Source organism: Haliotis asinina, chromosome 10, assembly GCF_037392515.1.
Source record: "Haliotis asinina isolate JCU_RB_2024 chromosome 10, JCU_Hal_asi_v2, whole genome shotgun sequence".
NCBI lineage: Eukaryota > Metazoa > Mollusca > Gastropoda > Lepetellida > Haliotidae > Haliotis > Haliotis asinina.
Window position 1 is genome coordinate 12,384,511 of NC_090289.1, and position 26,024 is coordinate 12,410,534.

General features: G+C 40.1%; 2 protein-coding genes across 2 annotated transcripts in view; both read left to right on the top strand.

Moving 5' to 3' along the window:
- The window catches only part of LOC137298215 (homeobox protein MOX-1-like), a 38,105-nt gene extending 24,008 nt beyond the window's left edge, over positions 1-14,097 (top strand). Inside the window, exon 3 of the mRNA XM_067830386.1 lies at positions 13,882-14,097. Within this exon, the coding sequence (XP_067686487.1) occupies positions 13,882-14,097 (216 nt within the window). The remainder of the gene's footprint in view (positions 1-13,881) is intronic.
- A 9,165-nt stretch (positions 14,098-23,262) lies between these two features.
- Positions 23,263-25,112, top strand: LOC137298471 (ankyrin repeat and SOCS box protein 8-like). Its single transcript, XM_067830749.1, has one exon. It carries the CDS (start codon positions 23,572-23,574, stop codon positions 24,769-24,771), a length of 1,200 nt encoding a protein of 399 aa, XP_067686850.1. The 5' UTR covers positions 23,263-23,571; the 3' UTR covers positions 24,772-25,112.
- The last annotated feature ends 912 nt before the right edge of the window (positions 25,113-26,024 follow it).

A 26,024-nucleotide genomic window follows, 5' to 3' on the forward strand; every position in this document is an offset into this window, starting at 1 on the left:
CCATAACCCCTGATGATGTATGAGGTAACAGGTTCTCAACACTGATTATTAAATCTTTCTTATCTTACCTCTACTTGTCGAGGAATCTTGGGTGCATGCCGTCGGAATCTAAACGTCGTAAAGTTTTAACAGTTAAGATTTAATGCCAGTTTAAGAAACAGAAGAGTTTACAACATATATTCAGTTAAACCAACATCTATTTTGGTAATTATCTTCGCTATCTTAGCGTGGGGCGTTTGTCAACGTTGTATTAATGACAATTGAAAATTTTATTTCACCAGTAATATTCAATTACACTAGCATCGCTAAAATGAAAATAGAGGTCATCGGCGGCCTCGTCATCTTTAATTCTTAGATCGCCGTGCAGAGTTGCGTCCCTTTACCGTGTCAGAATCTTATTATCCTCGGATCCATTACCAGGTTTTTGATGTGCCTAGTTTTCACTGACATTCGTTGTTCGAAGGCTTCTGCTACTGATACCTCACATTAGTGCGTGACTGTAATTTTAAGCTGCTTTTAGCAATATTCCAGCACGACGGGGGACGCCAGAAATGGGCGTCCGAGATTGTACCCGAGTGGGAAATGGAACCCGAGTCTCTTTGGGGGAACGCTTTAACCACAAGGCTACCCTACCATCCCTCCTTATATGTTGAGGAGTCTTACAGTGGAAATGTTATGAACTAAACTTACTCATCCACACAAAGAAAAGTAAGGAAAACGTTGGGGTCCGTGAAAAAAGTCCGTGCACATAACGTTTGTTGGTCATTTTGCATAAGTTGGTCTTTTAACTGCATTTCACCTTTATTTCTATATGTAATAATAATGCCATACTCGGTGAAATTCCATGACGCTGAAATCTTTTCGCATCAAATATACGATCAGTATATGCAATACGTTCTTCCTGACAAATCTATATCCGTGTTGTTGTTCTGAAGTTCCTATTTACGAATATGTTGTGACGTGTCAAAAAACTATTTTCGGCGGAAGGAAATGTCACGATGCTCCGGTACTATTGCCAAGACAACAAGCTTCGGTTTGATTGTTCTGGTCGGCACGTGTATGTATATTTTGATTAAAGCATGTCATGAATGACATCTCACAATAAACAACGGAGATATGGACAGATTTTTTTCAAAACCGACATTTCCTAGTCGGAGAGACGAAGAAAATGTGTAATTATCACCCAAGAACTGACTCGTTCTTCAGAAGTAGGATACGATTTCAAACGGTGATTTCCTCATTGAAAACCCTCATCAGGTCGTAAACTTTGTGGTCATTAAATCCGATACATTTGAGCACAGGATTGGGTGATATTATCCCGGGTTCTATTTCAGTGCTACCCCTCTCTTCCCGTTCGTGTTAGGTGATTCCGATGGTAAAAACATCTCCTGCATTTTTGCCCAGCCCCACATGCACGGAATGAGAAAACCTCGTGTAAGAATGGGTCGTTAAGATTAGAGTTTTTTACGGCAGGAGGTCTGCTAAACATATGGAGCGTTGTTCCACCTGGATGGTGGCGGGAGGGGCGATGGGTGGGGGAGGGGTAACAAAAAGGGGCACGTCTGAACGAGGGATGTTGAGGTTGCAGCAGAACGTTGTAAGAGCCGGAGAGGGGGATGGGGTATCAGAAAAGGGACGTCTGTACTGGGGATGATGAACGTGCAGCAGAACATTGTAAGATTAGGAGAAGGGGATAGCGTATCAGAAAAGGGACGTCTGTTCTGGAGATTTTGAAGGTGTAGCAGAACATTGTAAGATGAGAAGAGAGGGATGGGTTATCAGAAAAGGGACGTATGTACTGGGGATGATAAACGTGCAGCAGAACATTGTAAGATCTGGAGAAGGGGATAGCGTATCAGGAAAGGGACGTCTAAACAAGGAATGTTGAGGGTGCAGCAGAACATTGTAAGAACAGGAGAGAGGGATGGGGTATCAGAAAAGGGACGTCTGTCCGAGTGTGAGTGAGTGAGTGAGTTTAGTTTTACGCCGCACTCAGCAATATTACAGCTATATGGCGGCGGTCTGTAAATAATCGAGTCTGGACCAGACAATCCAGTGATCAACAACATGAGCATCGATCTGCGCAATTTGGAACCGATGACATGTGTCAACCAAGTCAGCGAGTCTGACCACCCGATCCCGTTAGTCGCCTCTTACGACAAGCTGAGTCATGGCAAGCATGGGTTGCTGAAGGCCTATTCTACCCCGGGACCTTCACGGGTCGACGTCTGTCCGAAGGATGTTGGGGTGTTGCAGAACGTTGTCATGGGAGGGGGAGGGGGTACTAGAAAGAGAGACGTGTGTGCGAGGGGTGTTGGGGTGTAGTAGAGCATTGTAAGAACAAGAGGGGGGAAAGTGTATCAGAAAGAGAGACGGCTGTTCGAGAGATGTTTAGGGTGTAGCAAAACGCTGTACGACCAGGAGGGACGGAAAGGGTTTCAGAAAGAGATAGATGTTGAGGACGTTGTACAGTCAGGGGAGAGAGGAACGTCTGTACCGGGGATATTGACGGTGCAGCAGAACGTTATAAGAACATGAGAAAGAGATGTTATGGCAAATCGAAAGAGAGGAGTAAGAACGAGTGAAAAAGAACACGTGACGGGATCCAGAAGAGGAAGGGCGTCTCAGATGGAGAGATGTGAGGGGGAGTAGATATTTCAGGAAGGAGAAAAAGGTGGGCACAGAGGAGGGAGGAAATAGATACAGAGATTGTAGAAAAGATGTTGTGCAGGAGGAACAAAGTTTAAAGCGAGTGAATTAAAATTCATCACCGCATCGACATTATTTTAACCATAAGATGCAAACCTGCACGCAAGGCATGTAGATCCATCAATGATATATCTTTCCTTGTTAAACATATTTCAGAACAGCAATAGTCAATTGGGGAAAATCGCAAAGTGGTGTGATATGACTTAAGGGAAATTAAATTCTTTTCGGGAGGAGAGTTGAAACATAACGAAGAAGGGGTAGTATTTCTTCTTACACTAGAGCTAATATCAATAAAAACAATCACCCCGCGGCATTTACATGCTTTTCAACGCTCCTGACAGCCTCAAACTGAGTGACGTTCTTTCATACTCAGGGTATCGTTTGAATTCAGGGTTATGTAAAACAATTTGTAGAGCTTGTATGTCAGTTCTAACAAGGGTCGCAGAAAAGTAAATGTACAATGGATAGAGGAGCGAAATACAGCGGAGGGCGTTTAGAGACAGAAGTGAGGAATGGACTGATGATGAAGACTGGATGTGACAATAGAAAGAAGGAGCGACCACATTTCTGGTCCAAGGCTGCCACACCACTAGGGAGGAAAGAGACACAATGGTAGAGATTAGACAGAGACAATATGTGTCTGTACATAAGCGGGGGTCGATGGGTGGCAATAGAGGGATAGAGGCACATTTTGATGAATGCTAGTAAGCCTATAACGTGAATAGCTCTTCTCAGCTATCCTCTGAAACAGGCCCATTTGGTTGACAGGAAAAGCAGCGTTTTAAAAATGAGCGATTGAGCTTATTTTTACGCCGATTTTAGCAATATTCAAGCAATATCACGGAGGGGGCCACCTGAAGTGGGGGCCATAAACTGTTCCCATGTGGGGAATCGAACCTGGGTCTTCAGTGTGAACACCTTATAACCAATAGGCTACCCCGTTTTAAATATGAAGCTAGCCAGTGGTGACAGCAAGTGTTCCCGAAATTCACATCCAAGGCAAGTAGTAAACAGGAAGGATATATTCAACATGGATGATAACATTTTGCCGTGTAATGTGACACCCTATTCCGCTATGAAGTCAGTGATTTATAGATATGTTTTTAAAATATTGCTTTGATAATGGCATCGTTAATGATATATCAATAAAGCTAATAGGTCGATTCAATTATTTGTACACCTCTTCTAAAAACGAGAAAAGAATAATGTCAACAAAATTAAACAACATAAGAGCAAAATGAAAGAAAACAAAACATATAAAAATGAAACATGTGTGCGTTGATTGACATTCAGGTTGTTAACTCATGCTCATATCCAGCTTGTGTCTATATTGTGTTTATACAACCAACACGATCCGGTGCGTATTTCAATGGCGATGAAATTGACAAATGGCCACTTGGTGTGAACCAGCTACTGACACGACGAGAACTCGTGGATAAAGACAGTAATGTCTGTCCTCCATTTCCGTGTCTACGACCTCTGGGGTGATGGATGAGCGAAAATCTACAAATAAATGCATATTTCAAGGATCATTAGTCTAACATATCTATATCCTGTCAGGAACTATTTGTTTAGTGCAGGGATAATGTCAGTGGAACAACAAATATCACTGCGCCTTGTTTAGGCGTCGAGAGAACGAATATCAATTGACGAGAAAGTTCCATATTTCTGCGTTGAACGATATATTCATAAAGACAAATATGCAGCGTAACAACAGACAAAGGGTGAGGTTCCTGCGTATTGATTGTAATGCGCTACCGATCATTATCATACCCAAGGTAAATCCCAATATGTTTTTTAATGGCGGGTAATATACCAGATGTCTCAGTTTATAGTTTACGCAAAAAGAAGGCTTTTTTAAAATTAGTAATAGAAATTGATATATTTTATTATTTTCAATTTTTCTGCTTATTGTTTACATCATTAGAATTGCTTCAGCACAATACAGTGATATTTGATTTATCCAATTACTTTCATACTCAATGCATGTCTACTTTGTTAGACTACAGACTGACATATATGATGTTAATGCTAAGTTCGCCGGGTCATAAGTAATAAAATATTATCATTAAAAGTCAAATAATTTAGAAAAAAATATTTGAGGTCATAGAATTGTTTATTGTTAAAGGTTTCGTAAAAAATTACACGATGAAAACGAAATCGGTCTGTACTGGTGTTCTTCATTTGGAATTTATTACACCTGTCAGATCTAAATACTAGCACGCAGCCGATGTTGGCAGTTGACTTAAAATTAGAATAATATTGTCCCAAGCTTTAAAAAAATATTCCAATTTCCCACAGTGTGCGTGCATCAGTTGGAGGAATACCCCGTGGATTTCAAGCAGGGGGGTGAGAAACCTCTTGGGAATGGCCAGCACGTGCATGAAATTTGTCTTTTTCTGATGAAACACGTGGCCTAATCTATTTCCTTCTGGCTTGCAGCCATCTTGAATGACTTTACCAGACTGTTGGTAGTATTTACACATACGTGATATTTTCTTGTTAATTATGTTTTTTAAAGTTATAATACCCCTCGTGAAGTTGAGAATACCATTGTTAGTTAATAATAGTATCATCTAGTCGCTTTTGTGTACACTTAAAGTTTGCCTGAAATATTTGCAGAGAAAGACCAGAGAATTCATTTCTCAGTGTATCAATCAATTTTCAAAGACGCACAGCTTTGGACATCCCGTTCTATATATTTCTTTATTAATAAAGATCAATTTTCAAATACCAGCACAGCTGTGGAAATTCCAATCTATATATCCAGCCATTATATAAATATGTTAAACAGCTGAAAAACGAATTTTGAAATAAATGTAAAGTGTGTAGAAATCACAAGTTTCAGTGAAGTTTTTGCGCATTTTAGCAACCACTATTGAATTTGAATTGCTTATGGTTCACTTTCAATTTTCTGAAATGTTGAAATTTCCCCTCTTTTATAGCGTGCTTTGTTCTGAGGGAATTTTTGACACATTTTAATAAACTCATTACTTTCCATAATTACACTGAATGATATTACGAGAAGGCCATTTTACGTTCGTAACTGCATATAAGTGCAACATCTGTATTAGTAATGACTTGGAACTCAAAACGACACAATGATACATGTTTTAGAGATAAGTGATATGTAAGTGTAGATTTACATTTACACCTTTGCACGTTTGTGTGCTTTCCGTCTGTACAGAATAATACCGCGTGTGGCCTTTACAACAACGCAGAGTTGCATCCCTTAGATGTGGGATGTTCCACATGGAGTAGATCTAAATTCACCCTGATTGTGATCCATGGTCTTTCTAGTACTTTGGGCTTATCTCCGCAGTTTCATCCGACATGCGCATCTATAGATGACTACCGAGCTTCATTAAGATACATCAGATGCACCCAATATCGGTAGTCAGGCTAAAGACCGGGTTCGATTCCTCATATGGGTCCAGTGTGTGAAGCCCAGTGCTGGTATCCTCCGCTGTGAAATTGCCGGAATATATTTAACGCGGCGAAAAACTAAACTCACTCTAGCCCAATCGTCAATCGTCTCACAGTCACGGATGTGTATCAGCCATCTAATCCTACTTTAAAATAATTCATTACATTTATTATATTGTTGTATTATTACATTATTGCATCATTTTCCATCATTTCTTGATTACATTTGCTATAATGGGTCATGTGTATTTCACAATTTCATAATTAAATTTAAATGTTTTCTTCTTCACCCGTTTTCCGCTGATATCTTATGAGGTTTTCATGTTTTGTTGCCGTTTCATTTTTGCGCGTTTCTTCCTTTTGAGTATTTGACGTATTTTTTTTCTGTTATAGATTTGTCCTTTATCATTATATCTTTGTTCCCGTTTGGCATTATGTGAGTGTTGATTTATTATGGTTGAAACTTCTTTGCGAATTGAAAAGAAAAAGGTGCAATGCAATGCAAAAGTTTCGAGAATGAGCTTGATGAAGTAGCGATCATTATTGAGCAAACAAAATTCACCAGTATAAACATACGGTGCTCAATATGGTCGATTCTAAGCGAACATATTGTCATAAGGTGGATACTGCATGCGTATAATAGGGTTTACTAACACCCAAATACGACAATATCAATAGGTAAGTACAATGGTAAAACGCAGTTGACTGACGGCCTCGCCATTGAGATTACGGCCATCACAATGAAGACATGTGACTCTGCCTTTCAATTTCATCATCCCAATTTTCAAATACGATACTGAACGTTATTGTGACATTACTTGAAACCGAACTATTTCGTTACTTCTGGCGAAAGGTTTAGCAGAGTGGTGACATATGACTTTCAGCGAGGAATGCGGGACTCGCACACCCGTACTGATGACCGTGGTATTATTACAGTTGGTCCTCAAAGACGTATTTATATTTCACAATTAAATGCTTTGGGGTATATAATATTACAAAGACGCCAGCTAAGATTCCAGCTTTTGAATTTCAAATAGTCATCGAACATTACATCGCCCTAACAGCATAACACTACTGATGCGGAAATATTCACCCGTATACTTTCGGAATATATATTTCATTTCCATTTACAAAAATGAAAAATGATATTTTTTTGTAATTGGAGAAAATATGTGGGGGAGGTAATGATGATACCAGCACGAGAAACGAGAGGCTGTAAAAAATGACATCTAATATTATCATATTAAGAATAACAAGATTACTCGTATATATTTTTAGATGAATGTTTAGCGATGATGACAGGATATATTGTAGTTATAATCTGTTTAGGTATATGAAAGCCAATGTTAGACAGAAAAAGAAAAAAACAAGGTGTGGTTATTCTGCCCTGCAGTTGATAGGAGTAACAACGTTTGAACTGTTTTGGCGACAGTTTTAAAGTATGTTAATATTTTAAAAACGTTTTTATTTTTTAGTCATCTCCAGGATTCAAATGTATGTTTTCTTTTGTACTTCAGTTTATTCATTTGTTAGTATAAGGTAATATGCAACATACCATGGGTGGCTTACGTAACGTTCAGAAACGTCATACACGTTGTGTTAAAAATTCATCAGCTTTCCAAATATACAACGTAGATTTAGTGTAAACGTTGACGCTTCCTACATATGTTCTGTCATACACAGTCTAACCCTGAATTACTTATGGCATTTTGACGCTGAAAAGTTTATTTTGACGTCTGCCGCTGACTGCGGGATGAACTTCCGCCAACATGGCCGACACAGGGCATCCGGAACTAATGATATCCGCGTGAGGGAAAGGGCACCGGTCAAAAATAGTGGGGCTTAGTTTTTATTGGTTGATTTTTATAACGAAAACATTCGTAAAATAGAACAAATAAACCGACTGTTTCGTAGTCTTGTTTTTAACGTCCCTCGCCGTATTTCAGTGTCATAGGTTGGCTTGACAAACAAATCCAAACAAAGAATCTAAATTAATACGCGTGAGTTGCATGCATCGGAAAATAAAAAGATACTAAAGAACGTGATCAATTGTCAAATTTCAACGAAATTAATATTACTCTCGATCTTAACATACAGACGCAAACGGGGTACATAACATATACGAAAACAGCAAATTCAGATGAAATGGCACATCGCTCTATGCTATGTGTGCTCGAAGGTGGGATTACTATTACCACGATCAGTTTAGGAGCGCGGTCTTGAGTGAGTGCGTTTAGTTTTACGCCGCTTTTAGCAATATTCCATCAGTATCACAGCGATGGACACCAGAAATCAACTTCACACATTGTGCCCATATTTGGAATCAGACCTGGAACACCTTAATTATTAGGCCACCCAAACCGCCCGCGTACTCTCGCCTGATTATTCTCCACTCCCCGGGGAGTATCCAACCGATACTGAATGTGGGCAGAGGGTAAATAATCTCATCTGACCCAGTATCCTTTAACTGTAGACTCCCACATTAAAATGCAATGAGATTCTTCCAGGCAAAGTACACTTCACAAAATAATAACGTACGTCAGTAGTTTTTCACGTGTTTCATGTGTGTTACGTGATTTAAATTGATTTTACATTTTTTTAATAAATTATGTATGTTTGCAATTGTATGTCATGCGATTATAACAGGCTACAGCCTTCATTTAAGTTCCTCTGTGTTGATTTTGATTATGTGGTTTGTATTACAAAGTATTTCATCCTGTGATATTTACATTAGTTTGTTTTATATTTGTTTGAGTTTTTTTATGATTGTTTAATATGGTTCCGTCGCTCTGTGGTCGAGATACTGGTTTAGATTTGTAACTCACACATTTAACGAAACCCTTGCTTAACTGCTTAGATGATGTTTCTCTTTTGTACATAATGAATGTTGATGGGTATGGTGAATCGAACCCGGCTCTTCGGCGTGACGAGCGAACGCTTTAGCCCCACTGCCAGCATTACTGAAATGCTTCCATGCATATCCAATGAGCCGGGATATGTTGCCACCGTCGTCATCGTTGCTATCGCCGTAGAAACATTGGTCATCATCGATGTCAGTTACGTACGTTTGATAAGGCTGCGTGAAAAAATACTGTATCTCGTGCACATTGTTTTCAAAATTGACGAGGGGTTAGGACTTTGTTTTTAATTTTTGATAGAGAAAAAATGACGAGGGAGGAACACATTTTTTTTTTCGCTCAGAAATACAGCTTGGGAAGTTTAGTATGTGTTAATGAGTTGTAGATTCAGTCACACTCGTTCTTACAGACACTTATTCCTAGAGTGGACAAATGGGTGATTGGGATGCAGACAAGTCAAAATCATCTTTTTTCAGATGGCCCAAAAAATTGTCACGAGCACAAATAAAAGTGACGCGCCGATGCCCGAGAAACATTTCACTTTTTTAAATTAGTCAAAGAGGTTCACTGTTTCATACCACACAAGCTTGGGGGTAGCCTAGATGTTGAAGCGTTCGCTTGTCTCGCCGAAGACCTAGGTTTGATTCCCCACATGGGGACAACATGTGAAGACCATTTGTGGTGATGCTGCTGGAATATTGTTGAAGAAAACCAACTCACTCATATGGCACACATCTCGGTAAAAGACTGTCTGTAGTCCGTTTGGCTCAAAAGCGGACCAAAGAATTGCAGTCTAGCTCGAAAACTAATCAGCGTAACATACTCAATGAAACGTTGATCATAATCAGAACATCATACCAACTCTGTGGGCTTTTTGCAGAATATTTTTCCCTAAAATATAAAAAAGTTGTTTAACAAATTATCGTGAAAATAATGACACAGTTCACTATTTGTTACGAGGGGGGAGTGAAGAGAAAAGGACAGCCAGGTGTGTGAGAAAGCATGGAGACAGCACAGCACAGGTTAAAAAATTCATCAAAAACCTGACCGAGTTGGTATGATGTTTTGATTATGATCACCGTTTCATTGAGTATGTTATGCTTATTCGAGTCACACCTTTGAGCCGAGCGAACTGTACACAAAACGTCCCAGTTAAGTGAACTCGCACTAACGGGAGGTGTTTGCGTCTACAAAGAACTCTCTAGGTTAAAATCCCATTGCATTTACGCTGCAATCTCTACATGTGATTATCTGTTTATGTGGCGAGAGAATATACCCTCCCCTTAAGTGTTCTTGAAGCAGATTGTAATTTGTCGGGCCTATCTGTTAGCATAACTCCGATTCCGTATCCTGCTCTTATTGCTATCTTGCGATACAGTTGTTTTAATTAATCATTGCTATCTTATCGTAATTTGAGAGATAAATTCGGAACTTATTCGATAGAGTGACGCCAGTTCGGTTGTTTAATGAGGCGAACCCTCGCCTAGTTTAGATTACGTAAGACCTATGGTTACGTTCTGCGGTTACACACTGAACAACGTTGCAAAAAAATACTCGGACTGTACTCTATAACTTTTGTATAGACACCATGACGCTGAAATAAAATGTTTTGAGTAACCTTTCTTTTCCGACTTAGCGCACATATTACAGCATTTGTTCAGATCTGGTTTTCAGTGGGAGCGGTGGGTGGGGTTAGTGGTCAAAGCGTTCGCTCGTCACGTCTGGAACGTGATGATTCCTCACACAACACAAAGTTAGAAGCCCATTGCTGAAAACGTCATAAAAACAAATGCGCTCACTTTTTTGTAATACACAAGCTCAGTCATATGTCCACGCATAACTCTGCGGGTTGGTTAGGGCACGGGAAATAGTTTTCAGATTCCCGTTTTGTTTGAAATGTTTGGTTTATTGTTTTGCACAATATTCCGGCTATGTGCAAATAATCCAGTTTGGACAAGGAAATCAAGTGATCGACATCATGAGCATCCATCTACGCAACTGGGATACGATGACACGTGTCAACCAATCCTAACAGCAATGCTCCTTTAAAGCCATTGTGGAATACTTGAACATTATCGACTTCTATATTTTCAAACGATAATTGTCTTCAGTAGTTTGTGATATTTCACGGGACATGAGATTGATTTCCGGAAAATATACAGAACATACCTTGCAGCAGCTCTCCTATACGCTACACGCAATAGAAGACACTCCATATGTTAATTGTATAAAATCAAAAGTCTTGGAAAGTATAAAATGTGAAACGTGTTAATTAATTCAAACGGAAACAAACAGTTCACATTAGAAGATTTACGTGACATGATGTGTTGTCAATTGGACACAATTTGAAAGTATGTCTTAATTTGAACAGAAATAAAAAGTTTTTACGGTAAATTCCTTACACGCTGTTATTTCGAACCTTTTGTTCTCACCGTCCCCGAACCGCGGTATTTTCGCTACAACAGCTTTTCTGCACTGAATGGAGCAATTCCTGATTTATACCCTTGTACCTCACAGGGGCTCCTTTTCAGTTTAAATGATATTATTTAGTACCATCAAAAATGCATATATTAAACCTGAGCGATAAGTTGGTCCCCGATCCACAAAATGTTTGTAGCGCTACGACGTCCGTAAGGCTAGACAATGTATAGTTACGACAGGTCGTAACGTTACGACCACTTTGTGGATCGGGGCCCAGATTTTAGAAACTCTCTTAGTGCTAAGATTGTCGTAAGTTAATGTTAATGTATGGCACTTACGACTATCCCTGGGCCCTAGGTCTAGATGTTGGAAGTTATCGTAGAGCTAAGATAGTGATATATTCCCGTATGGCACTTACGACTATCCCTGGGTCCTAGGTCTAGATGTTGGAAGATCTCTTAGAGCTAGGATAGTGATACATTCCTGTATGGCGCTTACGACTATCCCTGGGCCCTAGGTCCACATGTTGGAAGATCTCTTAGAACTGGGATAGTGATATATTCCTGTGTGGCACTTACGACTATCCTTGGGTCCTAGGTCTAGATGTTGGAAGATCTCTTAGAGCTAGGATAGTGATACATTCCTGTGTGGCACTTACGACTATCCCTGGGCCCTAGGTCCACATGTTGGAAGATCTCTTAGAACTGGGATAGTGATATATTCCTGTGTGGCACTTACGACTATCCTTGGGTCCTAGGTCCAGATGTTGGAAGTTCTCTTAGAGCTAGGATAGTGATATATTCCTGTGTGGCACTTACTGCTCTATTATGGCCAAGAGAAAATCTATGCCATGGTCTCAAAATCACGGTTTGTTTGCGTGGAAGTTATTTTACGAGTGGTTCTGCTAGTATGTGCGCTACTAGACGCTCATCCGTCGGGGTGTTGTGTTAATCACAGGACTAGTTTTGTTTGGTTTGTAGCGGCGTTTAACTCAGAAATATTCCAGCTATATGACCTAGGTCAGTACACACAGGACTAAACATTCCACACATCGTGGTGAGATGGTCCCGAGGCAAATCTCTGCATTATCTCCCTTGCCTAGTCTGCATCGAGAACAGGGTGATGGTCAGACGAACATCTAGTGTCTGAAATATAGATTTTAATCTTAAAAGCTGTTCGCAAATTATAGCCATACAATATAATGAAATGGATCCCAGAGACTTTCTTTACTTTCGGTAATCTAGATTTGCATGGTCTAAAATAATACGCGTGAGTTGCATGCATCGGAAAATAAAAAGATACTAAAGAACGTGATCAATTGTCAAATTTCAACGAAATTAATATTACTCTCGATCTTAACATACAGACCCAAACTCGGTACATAACATATACGAAAACAGCAAATTCAGATGAAATGGCACAACGCTCTATGCTATGTGTGCTCGAAGGTGGCATTACATGGTCCTTCTTGAATATATTTGTTTCAGAGTCTGTACAACAGACAAGTTGAGGGTCGAATAACCCACGTATTGGCTTTCAGGCCAGTTTACAGAAAACGATCTTAGTGCTATGACCTTTAAAGTCTGTGTTTAAGTATGTTATTTGTGTTCTGCACATTTTATTTAACCCTCAATAATTAAACTGAGACACTGCAAAAGGGGCGTCCATCAACTGGTAGATTCTAATGTATCTTCATCAGCCCCGTTTTGTTGACTGTTGAAGCATGTCATAGTTTCTCGACTGCGTTGATTGATGTCCTTGTTGTCGTTAGATTGTTTCATCTCACATGACTGCAGAATATCCTTGTCTAATGTTCAAGAGAGGACTAACGGGATCGAGTAGCCAGGCTCCCTGGTTTGGTTGACACATGTCATCGTATCCACTTTGTGCAGATATATGTTCATGCTGTTGATCACTGGCGTACATGTTTGTAATTGTTGCAGAAAGTCACCTTCAACTGCAAACATGCAAAAGTATCATACATTCTAAATTCTAAAATGTTTATACCTTTATTATATCTGCGACCTTTGGCTGTCTGGTACTAGTTTTGTTGTGAGCCATTTATTGTGTCCCCACCCGTGGAGATCCGAGTTAGAATTGATCTTCGGTAACCAGTGCATGTCGTAAGAGGCATTTAACGACTGGTGCTCAGACTTGCTGGCTTCTTTAACAAATGTCATCGTATCTCAATTGCTTAGATCAATGTTCAGTCACTGGATTGTCGCGTCCAGACTCGACTATTAACAGACCGCTACCATGTAGCTGGAACATCGCTGAGTGCTCCCTGAACCTAACCTCACTCACTCTTGTGTTCCTCCGACATGGTATTGCTTGGATGTTGCCTATTTATTGACTGCTTCACTCTATCTACGTTTTTGTTACTATATAGTCTGGATTCAGATAAATATAATATCGCATCAATGAAATCTTAAAACAACAACATAACTGTTGTTTCAATGTATTCCAGGTAAAGGTGTGGTTCCAAAATCGACGGATGAAGTGGAAAAGGGTCAAGGGTGCTCAGCTCGTGCGGGACAAGGTCACAGGTCAGCTGAAGCCCTTGATGACACCGTGTGTGACGTCATCGGGAGGCGTGTTTAGTGATTCGCTGAAGGACTCAAACACAGGATCACGTGATCCCATGGAGCATATAAAAGAAGAAATGAAAGATGCCAAACTCTGAAAGAAATTCTACATTCATTATGGTTGTAAGTGATCATGAATTGACATCATCGTGACGTCATGATGACGTCATTGGACATGACAATAACAGATGTATTACCTGAAGATGTACCACACTCGTAACCGAAGCTCACACGTCAGTAGCGAGCGAGTACACACGACCGCAGTGATCGAACGAAGATGCGGACTTATCGAAAAGATTTCGAGTCAGTTAGCGTAAGGCCCACTGACATTTTCAAGACATGTTTACTAATCTGTTTTTTCATCTGAGAATATGGTTATTTAATGTTGTTCAGATTGACCTGTGAATTCAACTTGATATCATGTTCGACATTGCAGTGACATTACTGTACATCGGTTGACAGGGATTTTAGTGAGATGTAGACAGATAGAGACAGATACGAAAATGTGTCAAAATGGACTCGAGTACTGATGTGAAGTTTTGGTTCTTCAGCAATCTGTGCATGCATGTTCAGAAGTCTGGCACCGAAACTAGGCCTTCAGTCATTACTTGGGAATTACAAGTCTTACCCAATCAGCATTCTGTCTGCACTGAAACGTGCCATTAAAGCTAGGGTGCAAAACTTACTTGCTCTGTTACCAAGTGCAGGCACCATGGTGCATGGAAAAAGAAAGCTCCCAGAAATCTCCAGATGAAACGTTTTCAAATATTCTACCTACCTATCTTCCTATCAAATCCACCTGATCCCTAGCACACGTTCTTGATGTTTCTTAGGTCGATAACAGGTTCCTGGTGCCGATCGAACATTCCTGACACCGGTAACAGGTTCCTGGTGCCGATCGAATGTGCTTGAAGCCTATAACGGGTTCCCAGCTGGTGCCGATCGAATATTCCTGACGCCGATAACATGTTGCTGAGGCGATATTAGGTTGCTTGTGCCGATCCAGTGTTCTTGAGGTGGATAACGGGTTCCCATCTGGTGCCTATCAAATGTTCCTGGGGCCGATAACAGGTTACTTGTGCCAACTGAAGGTTCTTGATGCAGGCAAAAGGTTCCTTGTGCCGACTGAATGTTCCTGAGGCCGATAACAGGTTACTTGTGCCAATTGAAGGTTCTTGATGCAGGCAAACGGTTCCTTGTGCCGACTGAATGTTAATGAGGCCGATAACAGGTTACTTGTGCCAACTGAAGGTTCTTGATGCAGCAAAAGGTTCTTTGTGCCGACTGAATCTTCCTGACGCCGATAACAGGTTCCTTATGCCGCTCAAATGTTTCTGATATCGATGTAATGTTGCTGATGCCGATCAAATGCTTGTGATAGCTATCACGGGCTCCGGATACAGAACATATCTTCTAGTTCTAAAACGACGTCAACCACTCGTCTGGGTGGACAACAATCAGACTTTGTAAGCTGTAAAATGGTGTCCATGGGCGAGTAAATTTGAAAGATAAATCTTGAGACTGACGTTATCATTATTGTCTGTGTAAATTCATTCGTAAATCTCCTTCGTCCATCACATTGTCACAGTGTGACAGTCGCGAAACACGATGTCGTTTTGTACAAAAATGGTGATGTTGCTTTTCTAAAATTCTCACAATCTGAAATATATCTTATTTTCATTTTTTATTTGGTGTGTTAAAGCCCTGGGAAAATATAACCCATCCAAAGCCGCAAAGATGAGAAAAATGCATGAAGACAATTAGGTTCCTAAGGTTTTGGTCGCCAGGTAGATTTCTGAAGACATTGTCCAAGTTAAAGAGTGAGAGTTAACGTTCAGATGGTCTTGTAGAACTGGACCCTCTGTCTGTTGGGTACAGTCTTTGAATAAAAATAGTCTGAAGATCCTTCTTGGACTTTGATGTAAAGACGTTTTGCCTATTTATGTCTCTGTATCTAACTGTTATTTAGTCAGAGTCTCTTGTCCATCCTTATGGACTTTCTCTTACTGCAGCTCGTTGAGGTGCATGGATTCCTAAGCATCCTTGCAAAGGCTTATATAGAGGCAAATATGTATTGATATCGTTAAGGCAGTATTTCAAGATAAAAAGACTCCCGTACACAATAACGTCTGGTGTTAGGGACACTGCAGATAGCGTTACCACATTTAGCCTCAGATCGCTTCGTGCAAATGGTCCACAATTTTGAATTTCGTCTCTCGTAGGTGTGACGCCCTGGTCTTTCTGTCCTCCACTGGAAGATCTGGCGGGTACGATAATTCTCCGATAAAATATATTTAGCAGCAAGATATTCAGATATTGTATCCATCGATTATTTATACAGAATTTATTGATTCCAACAATGCTGACCAGATACTTTTAGGGCTTAAAGAATTTGATTTGAAAAGAGATAACCCATAGGAAGCTATTAATGAACTGACAAAACACGTGGCCAAACTTGGGCAACAGATATGTACATCAACTTCGTGACATTAGGACGATACTATGGAAGGACCGCCATTGCCTCCTTCAAAATGTTCCTAGGCGCGTTGAAATTATACACACCTGGCACAAGGGGTTTTCCGTATAGTTTGACTCCGCTACAGCATAATGCATACTCATCATACGCAAGTACCCACATTGACAGAAACAGTGGTATACAATGGTATACATTGGAATACAACGGTATACAAGTCTCACAATAGAATATAATTAAGCTAGAGTTGTGAAGGAGCATTACGTACGTTTGTTTTATTAACAAGTTAAACCAATTGAGTAAAAATCCCCGATCTTCCTGATCTCACAAATGGCGCACTTTATAATGATTGCCAGTGGCGCTTTGACGTGAACGGTAATGTTTGAAATATTTAATACTCATCGACATTGTTTCCTACTTCCTGATGTATGTACAAATGATATGGTGCCTTTATATTTCACTGTGCAACCTTTGGCACTCTTTGTATACAATGGCATTTTGTATATACTCCCTTGGAGGTACTACAGTGTATATTAAACTGATCATATGTAATACCCACTATCTATCCACCCATAAGTAACAGATAAAGTTTATTTTACACGGGAAGGAATTTGGTGGAGACAGTGATTTAAGATTTTTTATTAAATTCGATATGACATATTTCATATGCGTAAATTGCTTCTTTGTGTTTAGGTATCTGGCGTTGACTATGCATTATATAAGAATCTTCTTTAAAACAAGAATTTTACCCTCAGTATTTTTTTATCATTTGACACAACACAACCAATATGTAATACGTGTGGTATTTATATATTGAATAGCAAAAGCAACGCAATTTCGAAAAAATGAAATCTCTTAGAAGAAAGTATTCATGTTTAAGTCTTTTATTTTAGAAATGACCAAAATGCATTTCTTTTATTACTGAGTATACGAAATTAAGTTTTTGTTTTCCCGATCGCGACTTTTGTGAAAAGGGCTATTTTAACTGATTCCCTTAGCAAGCAGTGTTATCATGTTCTGCCTACTGTGTGGAAATGCTTGTTAGTAAACCCGCTGCTTTCACAGTTTCATTGAAACAAGAAAAATGTTGTGGAGGTCCATTTCTCTGTAACAGTGTTTTAGGTGACTGAGCTTAAATATTGCAGTTACATGTTCACATGTTCATTATAATGAAGGTGAAACGATGATGGAGAATCTGTTCTGTAATGTATGTATGTTTTGTATACTAACGGTCAATGATGTAAATGTTATTGAATAAAAAATTAGGAAACGTCACGTTGTCCTTTTGTTCTTTTTTATTTTTATTTTATTTTTTGTTACTTTTTTCCCCAAATGATGTATTTAATGTTAAATGTTATTTTTATTTTACTAACCCTTCAAGCTGAATCCTAATCCTAATTTCGGCTTAATTATTATTCAGTTCTTTCATGTCGGGCAAATGAAAGGACACGCCCATGTTAGCCGCTGTCTAAAATAACACAGAAAAGAAATGTTAACTCAATGCAGATATTAGCATTTTTAACTTACGTTTGCAATGATTAGGTGACCATTTTCAGTTTAGTATCGTTTTGCTAACGGATTTACGTTTTAGTAGTGGGTGAGTAAGCTTAGTTTTTCTCCGCACTAATATTCAACTATATGCCGGCGATCTGTAAATCATTAGCCTGGGCAAGACAATTCAGTGATCAACAGCATAAACATCGATCTGCGCAGTTGGGATACTGTGACATGTGTAAGTCGAGTAAGCGGGCCTGACTAACGTCAGTCGCCTTTTAAGACAAACGTGGGTTGTTAGGTGTCAGTTATAACCTTAATTTAATCTTCACGGGTTATCTTGAAATGTGCTTCATACATTGTACCCATGCTGGGAATCGAACCCGATTATTCTGCGTGACGAATGCTTTAACTACTAGGCAACCCCACCCATTCCTGATGTATGATCTGAAAATTTCTACATGAAAACCTTTTTATCATACACCGAAGGATAACCCGAGACTGTGTTTGGAAGACGTCAAGAGAAAGCTGCGGCGCACTAAGGGAGGTAACTCCAGTATCTTGCCTAGCGACTGTTTATCGATCGCCCGTTTCAAACGCATTGACAAGTCATGATATATCCACAGGTTATTACGGCGTCTGTTTGGACAATATCTGCACTGGAACTGTCGCATACGGCGTTGACAGATAAACCATATCTGTTGTTTCTGCACTGTTTTATCGATTTCTTCTCGTGTTGTCGCTAAACAGTCAATCCGTTAAGACGTTCACGTGATCACGTTCAAGCCTACATATCGCCATTGATGTGCTATCGTAGAAATTAACAGGCGAACAATTCGGAAGTATCGAATTAAACAGTAGCTTTTTGCATGCCCGATAGTAGGAATAAACACTGCTATCCTTGATGCCTTACTTTATACATGCAGTATGCGAAATACATTCTAGCTGTGCCTGAAAGTTACTAGTCCACAGAACAATTCATGTGCCCGGCATTTGAAAGTAGACACAGGTTTGCTGCTAATATGATGAACATTTTTATCTATCCATCTATGCGTGATTTATAAGTCGGAGAAAGTTATATATTTATATAATAACCAATAAAAATTCACCAGCCAGTCGGGCCAGTGACTGGGGAGATTTCCTTATCCGGCTGGATTTTTACTAGCCACAAGCTAGCTGGCCCTTGGCTATTTCGGACATGTAATGCATACATGTAGCTACATGACAAACAATGGTCCGATAAATGATAATTATAATTATAAATCCAACACATGTATTTCAACGGTTTAGAAGTGATACATATCAAAGAGGAAGAATGTACAGACATCAACTTAATTGTTTATTATGAGTAACACGACGTTTCGGAATATGTTCTTTCCCCTTCATCATCTTCATCAGTCACCTGATAAAGGGTCACGAATAAACTCCACATGTCGTGTTCTGTATAAAAAATAAGTTGACGTCATAGCATGTTCACTTTTTTACAAAACTGACATTTATTCTAAATGCAGGACCGCTCCCATTACAAAGCATACCTGAATGATAGCCGCTTTACCACGCGATATCATTTTTCATTCTGTCCTCTAAATTGTTTCTATGAGAGACATTTAGTTGGGGAACTAAGGAAGGTTCGTTATATAGGTGGACTTTTTCTATTATAACATGGATGGCGTTTCGATATAGGCTCTAATTACGTTATCATGTGGGACAGTAGGGTAGCGTAGCGGTTACAGCGTTTGCTCGTCACACCTAGGAACAGGGTTCGATTCCACTCAGGGGTGCAGTGTTTGAAGCCAATGTCTGGTGTCCACCGCCGTGATATTGCTGGACTCTTGCTAAGAGCGTCGTAAAACTAAACTCACTCTTTAACTTACTTTGAAGCGTGTGATGGGTAGGGTATGGTTAGTGAGTGATATTTACAGCTACGTGATTTTACAGATTACTGGATTAGATTGTCAGTAGAATGGAGAATGGTAGTAAACCAAACAAAAGAGTAACATCAGAGTAATGCTAGCCGAAGGCTTTTCCATGAATAAAAAAATATAGGTGACTGAGTGAATACGGTTTTACGCTCCATTTGGCAATAATCCGACAATATCCAGCGGGCGGATCGAACAGAAATGGGATTCAAACATTGTACTTATGAGGGCAATCGAACCCGGGTCTCCAGCATGATAAGAGTACGCTTTACCCACTAGGCCACCCCACCCCGGCAAAGTTGTATAACTGTTCAGAATCATTGATGGATTGTTGGTAAGATGAAGGTATGAAAAAGGCGTGATTACGGTGGGTTGATGACTTAAGCCTAGTTTTTGAATCTGTACTGTACTTACCCTAATCCAATAAAATGTACACTTCATAGCATGTACGTACACACCACTCTATTTCTGTACATCCCTCGCTTGACTGATGCAAGAGATCAAACGAACGTTACTACTGGTAACCATAGTTTAAAATAGATCATTGAGGAATTAAAACGTACCTAATAATATGAAAAGGTTTCTTATAACCGTCTAAATCATTTTATTTTATTTAGATGTAAATTGTTCATGATATCAATCACTGGCTGGTCTGGTTCAGACTCGACCAATCACATTTCACGCAACAATAGGTGAAATATTGCTGACAGTATTTTTGGTAGCTAAATGTACCATACATTAAACACAACATCTGTTACGAACACTTTATGTCTTGATGTGATGCCGATTTCAGACGTTTGCAAAACTTGTGAATCCCAGGAATTTAAAACCTCGTTTACGGGTTTCTAAGCGGCGTAACGGAGTGTTGTGCAGCGAAAAACTAAATCCGAATCATACATGATTGTAATTAAAACACAATTACAATAAGTTTGGGGGGGGAGTCATAAAAAGGTGTTAATCCATGTAACTGTGCAAAGTAGCACGGAGATATTCCCCATGGCACAATCATGATGATATGAACATATATAGACTATGGAAATTATTACCAAAGGGACGTAACTCCAGGCGTCCAGTCGCTGAGTAACCGATGCACTATATTGGCCTGTTGCGCAAGCAGCGGGAACATATACTTGTTCCCCGCTGGGATTCCGCGCAGGTTTGTTTGCTTAACCGGTTAATGAACAGAATATGCGTAGAACCTATTCTGCGACCTTGTATGAAATCTTTTGGATGAGAATATATGTACAATACACGAGACGTACATGTATGTTACCATTTTATGATTACTCACATGTGGAATAAGGTGGACAGAGTTACCTCCCTTGCGCTATTGACACAGTGCAACCACGAGTTGGGCCGGGACGCACGACAAGGTAAAGAGTTTATAATTTCACTGTTCATTTTCTTTTGAGCAAAGCGGGATGTTGTAAGATATTGTCCAATATATAAAAACGAAATGGGAGACACCGCAGTACTTTATCAGAGTCGATCATTACATCTAAAATTAAACCACACGCAATAGAGGTCACAGTTGTGATTTGCTGGGTTAATCTATGTTAATATATTAGAGAATATATCCTTCGATTCCTGTGTTATCAATTTTATCAATTAATAAGTGAATGCGGATATTTGTATGATCATGTGGGAGAGCAACAGGAATTCGGTCACTGGGTCACTGACCCACTTAGCAGGAAAGGATTTTACGGGCGCTTCTAACAATAATTTAAATTGGTCGGTTAACGGTATCAGAGGGGCTGATTATTTACCAATTTTGTTTTCTGAATTTGAACATTTCACAACTGCTTCCAGTCTAAAAAATACTTGTTTAAAGGACAATCGTACCATGCATTTAGACCAAAATCTTGTTTTGTTCAACACACCCGGTGCTCAATTATTGTATTTGTTGTAAACTTCTGGTAAAAACAATGAAACGAAAAATAAAAGCATTAGGAATATACACTGGTCGGCCCCTTACTTTAAAAAATACAGCATTCAATTTCCGTGTAGTCATTGATTCGATTTGCCCTCACTGACCCGAAAACGATGTTAATTCCCCTTCGTGCCAGCTGTTACTGTTATGCAGTAGTCTACATGACGCTAGTCTAGATATTCCACAGTTCTCTGGGTGAGTGAGTATGGTTTTACGCCGCTTTTAGCAATATTCCAGAAATTTCACGGCGGGGGACACTAGAAATGTGTACCCATGTTTGCACCGGCTTAACCACACCGCCCCCTGCATGCTCTGAATCTCAATGGGGATCTTCCATTTTATAAGGCCGTTGTTTATTTCTATCAGAATTACCTATTTTGGGAGTAAGTGTTAGTCTGTTAGTGGCGCTAAACTATGTTTGAAACACAAGCTGAGGAAATAATGTCAACACGCATTGTCACCACTAACCACAAGCATATTGACCTGTTATCAGTTACATGCCATAAAAGGTGACTACGCTTGTAAGAGGCGACTAACGGGATCGGGTGGTCAGACTAGCTGACTTGGTTGACACATGTCATCGGTTCCCAATTGCGCAGATCGATGCTCATGTTGTTGATCACTGGATTGTCTGGTCCAGACTCCATTATTTACAGACCGTCGCCATATAGCTGGAATATTGCTAAGTGCGACGTAAAACTAAACTCACTCACTCACTCACTGTTATCAGTTACAAAACTAGCATTAAATATAAAAAAATGTTTTACACTAATTAATTTCCACTAAACCTATTTTCATGAAATTGTAAAATTCATATCATTTGATATTTATCTTCAAATTGAAATGTACAGAATAAACACAGATGTACACAAGGCCTGTTTGTTTCTGGATAATGTTTCTCAGTGGTCAGGAAGATTGGGTCGAGGAGACCTTTTCGGATATCAGGAACCGAAGAATGTTTGGATTAGTATGATAAACGATATCATTTAGCGACGCACAAATAGGAGTGCTTCATTTTCAGTTGGTAATTGTTTAACGTTTAATAATAGATATGATACTGAATGAATATTAACGTCGCTCACAAAATAACCGTTCCCATTAAAACAATCCGCCTATGCATTATGCTCTTCACGTGACATTAATCTGCTGTTATGGTTACTTATTATGATTATATTCCAGGTACGTGTTTAGCATGTGAATTGTACGGCATTCACATTCGCAACCACAATCATTGGTATTCTATACCATTTCACCACAGCCGGCGCATACATGTAAATGACAGTGCGAGCTACGGTTGCAGGAACATGCGACAGTCAGTTTAGAATGGCGTTCTACGGACACAGCGCAAACGATCAGCCATCATTGCCGCAAGGAACGGGTGGCGTCCAGTTACTTCAAGACAAGACCGAGTCCGTGTATCATGTTTCTCGTCAAACTGTTAGGGAAACTCACACGATAATTACAAAGCAGTTGGTTCACCCGATAGTCAGGTATGTGTTGTAACAGACCAAGATAGGTTCATTTGGACATGAACTCATAATGGTTTCCCGAAACAGTAACATCACGGAATCCAAGGCTTGTGGCTGCGTGAGTGATTGAACGCATATTCCTGATAAATGAATTTTCAGAAGTGGATATATCTGTAATCCACTTTGGAGGTGTGAAAAACAATGCAGGTTGGAACAGTGAGTCCTCTACAGCCATGTGTCTGATAATGATCCGCTAAGCTGCATCTAAAATAGTAAGTGTCACTGCCATGGATACATCGGAGGGTGCCAAATCTGAAACACAAATGGATGTTGGAAATCAATCACCCGTAAGTCCAGACAAACTTCAGCTCCTTACACTTCGAACTCGTGACATAGGACTTGATTTAGAAACCAGATGTAAGTCACACAAAAACGAAACGAAGCCCAAACGCCCCAGCCTCAACGAATGGAACGAGCTGACCAAACTCATAAAAAACCGTGACCTTGAAAACGTAAGAGATTGGTTTGAGACTCGGGGTTTAGGTTCAAACGCCAGAGACTTCTGGGATATAAATGCTCATTGGCCTCTTCAAACTGCTGCAAAAACTGGATGTGTTGCCATTCTGGATGCTCTGCTTGAGTACGGTTTTGATGCTTCAGGGTTCTTCTTTGGTGACGGTCTTGTTAAATGTGCAGCAGCTAATGGCCACGTGGAAATGATCAGAAGATTGAGTCAGCTTGGTCTTCCTCTAACTTCAAATGACGACTATGGCTTCACGCACTTACACTACGCTGCAAAGAGCAGTGGTGATAATTCCCTTGCGATTAAGTATCTGAAGCAGAGGGGAATCGATCCCAACTCCAAGAACTGCTTCGGCGAGACTGCGCTCCACATAGCTTCCTTGGATGGCTCAATCGACAACGTGCGTGCCTTGATAGAGGCTGGAGCTTCCGTGAACATCAGAACCTGTAGAGGGGTGTCACCGCTTTATAATGCAATACACAGAGATGATGGCGTTCTCGAACATGTGATGACCCTTCTGGAAGCAGGTGCTGTTTCCCTGTGGACAAAAAGCAAAAATTGTGAGTTCCTTGCAGCCAGTAGACTTAGGAACATGACCGTGATTTCGTTACTCGTGTCCAAGAACTTCTATATGACCGGAGAGGGTTGTGTTCTAGCGGAGAGTCCGTTATATAACCTGGCAATGATGTCCTGCTCGGACAGAAAACTGGCCATTGATATCACAATCACGGGCGGTTATGATATCAAGCCCGATTTAGCATGGATAATGGACGATAGACACTATAACGGATTTGTTGAGAAGGAAGCCCTTAGAAAGCAGTTACTGTTTTATGCAACTAACCCACTGACGCTGGCACAGTTGAGCTGTGTGGTGATACGGAAGGTGTTAGGTCCATCACTGCCGTCCACGTTGTCCTGTCTCCCTTTACCGGAAAGACTAAAGGATCGAATACGAATCCAATGATGTCACCCTCAACCGTGTGTTTACCGGTAGACTGTAATTGCCCAAGAAGCAATAGGTCCACTATCTGACGGCGGTCTGTATATAGACCAGTCGAGCCAATCCGGTGGTTGAAATCATGAGCATCTACGTCAAAGGTATACAAAGACATCCATCAGCCTAGTTAGAGGGCCTGACCGCCCTGTTCCGTCAACATGTTGGTCTACTGTGCGGATGACGACCAATTCCTACTCATGTATTCACAAAGGAACACTTTGGACATTCCCACGACCAATGATATGGTGCTAGCACACCCCGGGATCAGATTCAAGGCGAGCTGCGACGCCTTAGAAGATTCGACACTCCGCACGATTGACATGCACAAGGCAAACTTACACTGCCAAGGTAAACTGGAATCTCATCAATGAGGCCTTCTTCATCTACAAGCCTCAACCGAAGTGCCGTGACATTTATCAAACTCGCATCTCTCCATTGCCGTAGGAATGACAGAAGTGATCACGCATACGTACAGTGTTCACAATGAGTGTTCACTTTATGTTCATTATGTTCATTATGGTAATAACTATGTGATAAATCATGCCTATGTTCCCGCTACTATGTTACTATTGTCCTGCAAGTATGGACTGTTGATACTGAGTGATAGCGCTTTTCTTGATGTACAGTAATAATCAAGCCGTATAATAGTCAAGGAAGCATCGACAATTGTATATATTTATGTATTTGGTAAAGGGTTTTCCTCAATATATTTTGTCAGTTTTTCAATAGGTTTTGCTTTGCTACTTTTACTTGTTATTCCTGGCCGCGTGTATATGTATTACACCACCCAATATGTCTTGTAGTGCCATTTGAGTCAGTGCCATATATAATTCTTCGATACTGGTGATGTTGCAAATTGTTGTACACTGTGTTTGTGGTGATATATGAAATTCTTCAGTTGTCATGTAAATAGCATTCGTCAGAAAACAAATTCAAACTGATTTGTTAACTGATTCGTTACTGCTGACATATTAAGACATATCCAAGAAAGCCTACGCAAGTCTGGAATATATGGCAAGTCTAGAATTCCACAGCTTGAGAAAGTGAATGAAGTCGCAGGGCTCCTTGTCATTATACATTTTATTTCTATGAACTTTTATTCTGTCAAATGGGCCTAACCCCCAACACAACAACACCCCTATGACAGCGTTTTCCATCACGCCTGTAGACACGCTGGGTTCCGTCACCATACGGATATGTCAAAATTAATGTGGACTGGT